General features: G+C 53.7%; 1 protein-coding gene across 5 annotated transcripts in view; it reads left to right on the top strand.

Annotated features, from left to right (window-relative positions):
• Nucleotides 1-7,588, top strand: part of FCSK (fucose kinase) — a 37,479-nt gene that overhangs the window by 19,406 nt on the left and 10,485 nt on the right. For all 5 annotated transcript variants that reach the window (XM_017516274.2, XM_037734155.1, XM_037734156.1 and 2 more), the window contains 10 exons: nt 143-205; nt 889-992; nt 1,341-1,492; nt 2,788-2,838; nt 4,229-4,354; nt 4,982-5,054; nt 5,473-5,570; nt 5,966-6,046; nt 6,888-7,007; nt 7,190-7,361. In XM_017516274.2, coding sequence (XP_017371763.1) covers nt 911-992; nt 1,341-1,492; nt 2,788-2,838; nt 4,229-4,354; nt 4,982-5,054; nt 5,473-5,570; nt 5,966-6,046; nt 6,888-7,007; nt 7,190-7,361 — 955 coding nt within the window. In that variant the 5' untranslated portion in view covers nt 143-205; nt 889-910. The remainder of the gene's footprint in view (nt 1-142; nt 206-888; nt 993-1,340; nt 1,493-2,787; nt 2,839-4,228; nt 4,355-4,981; nt 5,055-5,472; nt 5,571-5,965; nt 6,047-6,887; nt 7,008-7,189; nt 7,362-7,588) is intronic.

Below are 7,588 nucleotides of genomic sequence, written 5' to 3'. Positions count from 1 at the left end.
TTTTTTGGTAGATACGGGGTTTTACCATATTGCCGAGGCTGGTCTCAAACTCTTGGGCTCAAGCGGTCCACCTGCCTCAGCCTCCCAAAGTGCTGGGATTACAGGTGTGAGCCGCCACATCTGGCCTCTTGCTGTCTTTCAGTGCCTTTGCTTGGGACCAGATATCATTATCACCGTCACTTGAATAAGAATCCAAAAGACCCAGGTATGTTACAACTTTGACTGTAGTGTCTACTGGCCTCTGTAAAGTGGAGATAATAATGTTTATCTTGGAGGGTCTAAGGGTGTTGCCAGGATAAAAAAAATCACAGCACCTTAACTACGGTCTAGAGTGGGTTAGCTCAGTGGCTATGATTAATTAATTAATTACTTTTATTTTGAGACAGAGTCTCGATCTTTCACTAGGTTGGAGTGCAGTGGCGTGATCTCAGCGCACCGCAGCCTCTGCCTCCTGGGTTCAAGTGATTCTTTTGCCTCAGCCTCCTGAGTAGCGGGGACTATAGGCATGTGCCACCATGCCAGATAATTTTTGTATTTTTTTAGTAGAGGCGGAGTTCCATCATGTTGCCCAGAATGGTCTCGATCTCCTGACCTTGTGAACTGCCCACCTCAGCCTGCCAAAGTGCTAGGATTACAGGTGTAAGCCACCATGCCTGGCCAACATTTTTTTAAGTAGATGAAACTATAGCTTTAGAGAGCAGATCAGTGGTTGTCAGGGATTAGGGGTGGAGGAAAGAGTGTATGAGGAAGTTTTCCTGGAGTGCAGATAGTGGTGATACCGACAAGAATCTATACACATGTTAAAATCATAGAATTGTATACAAAAATAATTAATTTTACTTATGCCAGCTTAAAAAATAGTTACATCTACCCATCTTGCTGTCTCAGGAAGCCCCTCCACTTGGCCAGAATGGAGCAGCCGAAGGGAGTTGATTGGACGGTCGTCATCCTGACCTGCCAGTACAAGGACAGTGTCCAGGTCTTCCAGAGAGGTAGGGGGCTCCCCTTCCCACATAGCTCCTAATGGAGAACCCCCTCCCCTTCCTGGCTATGTCCCTCCAACCCTAGGTGCCAGGCAGACCTGGGTTCAAACCCAGATCCCCCTTCTCCCTAGCCATGTAACTGCTTATGTGTCATGTCGTTTCCTTGTGCCCCAGTGTTCTCATCTGTAAGATGGGAGTAATAGGACTTCTCTCACTGAGTTGGGTGAAGATCTAATGGCCTCCTACATGGAAAGTTGTCAAGGATGATCAAACACTGATGATCAGTAGGCTCGCTCAGGTGCTTTGGGCCAGGGCACTGAGCTGGGGGGCAGGTCTCAGCGTCTCTTCCGACCTTAGAACTGGAGGTGCGGCAGAAACGGGAGCAGATCCCTGCTGGGACACTGTTACTGGCCGTGGAGGACCCAGAGAAGCGTGTGGGCAGCGGAGGAGCCACCCTCAATGCCCTGCTGGTGGCTGCTGAACACCTGAGTGCCCGGGCAGGCTTCACCGTGAGTGCTTACCAGGGCCACCTCCCTGGCCCATGTCCCTACTGGAACCAGGTCATTTCCAAGATCCCTGGCTCCTCTGGCTCCATCTCCCTGGCCAATTCAGCTTTGGCTTCATCATTAACTTCAGTTTTTGTTTCTGTAAATTGGGCGGATTCATCTCTGCCTTGCCGTCCAGGTGAGGGTGGAAGGCAGGGCCAGCTTTTGCAGTATTTTTAGAGTTGGAGCGAATATCTCAAAGTGAGGCTTTCTGGCTTCTCTTTAAACGTTGAAAGGTCTTGCTAGCCTGGGCTATCATTCCCACATGGCATCTAACTGTTCACTGGAACTGAGATGTGGCCGCCTGCTTTGGGCAGGGCATGTGAGTCAGCATCCCCACTGGTCCCATGTCTCCCATGCACCCAGCCACTTCTCCTAGTCACCTCGTGTGCATAGCAACCTTGTGTGGAGAGTGAGGTTGGGCACAGGTGTGGACGTGCTCTGCAGAGAGAGATGGCACCAGCAGAGGACTATAGTCACCATGGAGCTGACTCCCCTGCGTCACCCATCCAGCCCCAAGTCGTGGCCTGTAATCTCCCCTTCAAAACAGGCAGCAGAGGTGGCTCATGCCTGTAATCCCAGCACTTTGGGAGGCTGAGATGGGCAGATCACCTGAGGTCAGGAGTTCGAGACCAGCCTGGTCTGCATGGTGAAACTCCATCTCTACTAAAAATACAAAAATTAGCCAGGCCTGGTGGCACACGCCTATAATCCCAGCCAATCACTGTTATCCCAGCAATTCTGAGGCAGGAGAATCGCTTGAACCCAGGAGGCGGAGGTTGCAGTGAGCTGAGATCGGGCCATTGCACTCCAGCCTGGGTGACAGAGCAAGACTCTGCCTCAAAAAAAAAAAAAAATTTAACAGGTAGCCAGGCATGGTGGTGCACACCTATAGTCCCAGCTAGTTTTGAGGTGGGAGGATTGCTTGAGCCTAAGAGATTGAGGCTGCAGTGAGCTGGGATCATCCCGCTGTACTCCAGACTAGGCGACAGAGTGAGACCCTGTGTCCAAACAACAACAACAACAACAAACAAGGCAACAAGAAGGTGGCCCAGGTGGAGGGCCCTGGGCTCCCTTATCCAGGAGGGACCAAGGCTACCCCTTGCCTGCCTGTGGCCATTGGTTTGACCTTGCCTTTTGTCCCTTGGGTACCTGAGTATATTTGTGTTGGGGTCTCTCTCTGGATTTGAGAGTGCCTGCCATCCTCCGGGGAGCATTTGCCTGAGGCCTCTGTTCACAGGGCTTTCCCACTTCTGCAGGTGGTCACGTCTGATGTCCTGCACTCGGCCTGGATCCTCATTCTGCACATGGTAAATGAACTTCGGGGCAGGGGCCAAGCAGAAGGCCGGAACTGCAGTTCTTGGAGTTGGGCAGGACTTCAGGGGTGTTTTGCCACAGTATGTGCAAGGTGTAAATCTGGAAGATTCAGAGTCAATCTAAATGTTCAGAAATTGGGAACTGGCCAGGCACAGTGGCTTATGCCTATAATCCCAGCACTTTGGGAGGCCAAGGCAGGTGGATCACCTGAGTTCAGGAGTTCATGACCAGCTTGGCCAACATGGTGAAACCCTGTCTCTTAAAAAAATAATAATAATAATAAAAAAATTAGCCGGACGTGGTGGTGGGTGCCTATAATCCCAGCTACTCAGGAGGCTGAGGCAGGAGAATTGCTTGAACCAGGAGGTGGAATTGCAGTGAGCCGAGATCACTCTACTACACTCCAGCCTGGCAATAGAGTGAGACTCCTGCTCAAAAAAAAAAAAAAAAAAAAGGACCTGGCTAAATATATACCACATATCCTTCCAGCAAATATTAGATTAAAAGGTCCATCTAGGGCCAGGCGTGGTGGCTCATGCCTGTACTCTCAGCACTTTGGGAGGCTGAGATGGGAGGATAGCTTGAGCCCAGTATATTGAGACCAGCCTGGGCAGCATGGTGAAACCCTGTCTCTATAAAAAATACAAAAATTAGCTTCCATGGTGGTGCATGCCTGTAGTTTCGGTTACTCAGGAGGCTGATAGGGGAGGCTCACTTGAGTTATCACACCACTGCACTCCAGCCTGGGTGACTTTGTCTCAAAAAACAAAAATATAGGCTGGGCGTGGTAGCTTATGCCTGTAATCCCAGCACTTTGGGAGGCTGAGGCAGGCAGATTATTAGGTCAGGGGTTTGAGACCAGCCTGGCCAGCATAGTGAAACCCCATCTCTACTAAAAATATAAAAAATTAGCTGGGCATAGTGGCGTGTGCCTGTAGTCTCAGTGGCACACAACTGTAATCTCAGGAATTTGGGAGGCCAAGGTAGGCAGATCACTTGAGGTCAGGAGTTTCAGACTAGCTTGACCAACATGGTGAAACCCCGTCTCTACTAAAAATACAAAAATTATCCTGATTTGGTAGTGCACGCCTGTGGTTCCAGCTATTTGGGAGATTGAGGCAGGAGAATTGCTTGAATCCGGGAAGCGGAGGCTGCAGTGAGCTGATATTGCACCACTGCACTCCAGCCTGGGCAACAGAGCAAGACTCCATCTAAAAAATGGCAATACAATGCATAATATAACTAAAAAAATATTGTAAGAAAAAATATCAAGAGAACATTTTTTATCAGCCCTGCCCTGGATGGCTTTCTGCATGCACAGCCGTTGAGGTGGCTTTGGGCTCTGTGGATCTCGGGTTTCCTAACCAGTTCTCCTGCTCCCAGGGCCGAGACTTCCCCTTTGATGACTGTGGCAGGGCCTTCACCTGCCTCCCCGTGGAAAACCCCCAGGCCCCCGTGGAAGCTTTGGTCTGCAACCTGGACAGTCTGCTGGACATCATGACCTATCGGGTGAGGCTGGGCGATGGCCTGTGGGTCCTCATCCTAGATACAGCCACTTCCTTCCCACCGTTCCCCCAGTTATTATCTATGCTGGCTCAGCTGGGGGCCCCAGGAGGAATGGTTTTGAGAGTGCCTAGTGTTAGTTAAGAGCTTCAAGAAGTTAATTGTGTCTGGGGGCAGTGGCTCATGCCTGTAATTTCAGCACTTTGGGAGGCCAAGGTGGGAGGATCGTGTGAGGTCAAGAGTTCAAGACCAGCCTGGGCAATGCAGTAAGACCTCATCTCTACAAAAATTAAAAAAAATTAGCTGGCCATGGTGGCATGCACCTGTAGTCCCAGTTACTCATGAGGCTGAGGCAGGAGGATCACTTGAGCCCAGGAGTTTGAGGCTGCAGTGAGGTATGATTGCACCATTGCATTCCAGCCTGGGTGACAGAATGAGACCTTGTCTCAACAACAAAAAAAAGTAGTCTTGGCCACATGGGGGGCATCATAGCCCCAGGCTGGACAGAGGGTGGGGGCAGACCAGGTCTTGGAGGCCCCTGTTATGTCAACAGCACAGTATCCCAGGGCAAGGAGGGGCAGGTGAAGGGCTGGGCCAGGCACCAGCTGTGTTCTCTGTCTCCTGCCCTTGCAGCTGGGCCCGGGCTCCCCGCCAGGCGTGTGGGTCTGCAGCACCGACATGCTGCTGTCTGTTCCTGAAAATCCTGGTGAGCCTGAGACTCCCTGGGACCACCTTCCCTCGTCTCAGCCACAGCAAGAAGCCAGCTCTGCCTTTGTCGCCCACCCTGTCTCTGGGCCTGCCCTGCTGCCCTGTTAGAAGGGTAGCTGGAGGGTGTGGAGAATGAAGCCCTGAGAAGGCAGGGGTTCTCCTGCCCTGCCGCAGTCTGCCTGTCTATAGGACGGACAGAAGCAGCCCTGCCCCTTCTGCCCACAGGGCTCTGCAGAAGGACTCTGGGAGAGGAGGGTGGGCATTCTCCCAGGGGAATGTCCATTTGCTTTGGAAACCATATTTCCCTTTTAGAGGTGCCCAGGTGCCCCAGCCCCGGGCTCTGGCTTCCTCCTGGCGGGGGACTCCCTGCCTTGGGTTGAGGCCCCTGGCAGCCTCCTGATTGCCCCACCCCACAGGGATCAGCTGGGACAGCTTCCGGGGAGCCAGAGTGATCGCCCTCCCAGGGAGCCCGGCCTACGCTCGGAATCATGGCGTCTACCTCACTGACCCCCAGGTAGTGCCCCTGCGGGCAGCGGAGCCGGCTGGGGCAGCCTTCAGCTTTCCCCCATCACTGGGCAGCCTCTCATCCTGGATTTTCTGGCATGCCCCTGAATCCAACGAGTTTCCTCTGTGGTAACGGCGCCGGTGCTCCCTTACTCTCACCAAAAATACATTTCACACTGACCGCCTCCCTGTCTCGATGCCCGGGCTCAGGGCTGCAAAGACATTTAAAGCCTGCCCTCTGCCATCACGGAGTAGAAATCTCAGGCCCCCTGAGAACACCAGCGACTGCCAGACTTGCATCCTCAGCTTTCCTTTGGAGGATGCCCTTGCTGCCACCTGTGGCTGTGCCCTCCTTCCACATCCCTTCCTGCTCCCTCCACTCACTCTGTTTCTCCCTGCACATAGGGCCTCGTTTTGGACATTTACTACCAGGGCACTGAGAGGGAGATTCAGCGGTGTGTCAGGCCTGATGGGCAGGTGCCACTGGTATGGCTGCTGGGCCCAGGTTGTGGGGCTTTGGGGAACTTATGGGACAGGGAGGGAGGGTTTGCCTTCTTTTGACTCCTAGAAGCCTCCAGAACAAGCTAGAGCTAGAATCTGAGGACATAGTAGCCTTGGAATTCAGGGTGTTGTCCTGAACCAGAAAGCCTAGAACCAGGCTGGGCACGGTGGCTCATGACTGTAATCCCAGCACTTTGAGATGCTGAGGCGGGTGGGTCATTTGAGGTCAGGAGTTTGAGAGCAGCCTGGGCAACATGGTGAAACCCTGTCTCTACTAAAAATACAACAGTTAGCTGGGTGTAGTGGTGTGCACCTGTAATCTCAACTACTTGGGAGGTGGAGGCTTAAGAATCGCTTGAACCCAGGAGGTGGGGGTTGCAGCGAGTGGAGGTCGTGCCACTGCACTCCAGCCAGGGCGACAGAGCGAGACCCTGAATCAACCCCCCAAACTGCCAAAACAAAACAAAAAACTGTGGGCAAGTCAGGGAGTGCGGTGGTGGTGGGAGGAGGTTAGAGCCCGACTCGGGACTGCTTCCAGCACGAGGAGCAAGGATTGGAGAGGCGGGGAAATCTGGGAGTGGACCATGGTGAGGGTAGAGAGCTGGGGTCGGGAGAAGGCCTGAAAGTTGAGTGGGTCCTGTAAGGTTCCTTGATGGGAGCTGCCCCAAGTAATCCTGGAGTCTGGGTGCTGGAGTGGTTAGAAGGTGACACTCCCTGCCTGGTGTGGCACCCAGCTTCACATAGCCCTTCTGCATGTCCCTTCTCTGACTTGTACCAGGGTTTGGTCCAGAACCCCCCTCTACTATCCTTTTGGGGTCCCTTCCAGGTGTCTGGGGTTGTCTTCTTCTCTGTGGAGACTGCTGAGTGCCTCCTAGCCACCCACGTGAGCCCGCCCCTGGATGCCTGCACCTACCTGGGCTTGGACTCCGGAGCCCGCCCTGTCCAGGTGACTGGGGGAGGGCAGCTAGTGGGGTCTGGCCTGGGGACAAGGCGTTGTATGACCTCAGGCCAGCCACTTCCCCTCTCCAGGGTAGAGTCTCTGCAGACGGGACTGCCCTGGCTCAGCCTCAGAACTTAAGGGCTGAACGCCTGCCATGCCAATAGCTGTGCTTCTTCCCCTTCCCCCAGCTGTCTCTGTTTTTTGACATTCTGCTCTGCATGGCTGAGAACGTGACCAGGGAGGACTTCCTGGTGGGGCGACCCCCAGAGTTGGGGCAAGGTGATGCGGATGTAGCGGGTTATCTGCAGAGCGCCCGGGCCCAGCTGTGGAGGGAGCTTCGCGATCAGCCCCTTACCATGGGTGGGTACTGCCTCTCAGCTCCCTGGGGTGGGGAGACCATGGGAGTGAGGACCCCAAGAACGGAGCTGCTCACTGCATGCTGGGCCAGGCAGCCCAGCTCAGGGACTGGGCAGTTCTGTCCTGTGTCGGAGCCCCCCACTGAGCTGCGTCCTTGTCTTCCTTTTGTCTCATTCCTGGGCTCTCCCAGCCTGTCCCCTTAAAGCATCTTTTGCCTGGTATTATCGGTT

The sequence above is a fragment of the Cebus imitator genome, unplaced genomic scaffold (genome assembly GCF_001604975.1).
Source record: "Cebus imitator isolate Cc_AM_T3 unplaced genomic scaffold, Cebus_imitator-1.0 Scaffold577, whole genome shotgun sequence".
Classification (NCBI taxonomy): Eukaryota; Metazoa; Chordata; class Mammalia; order Primates; family Cebidae; genus Cebus; species Cebus imitator.
This window is presented reverse-complemented; position numbering and strand designations above follow the sequence as displayed.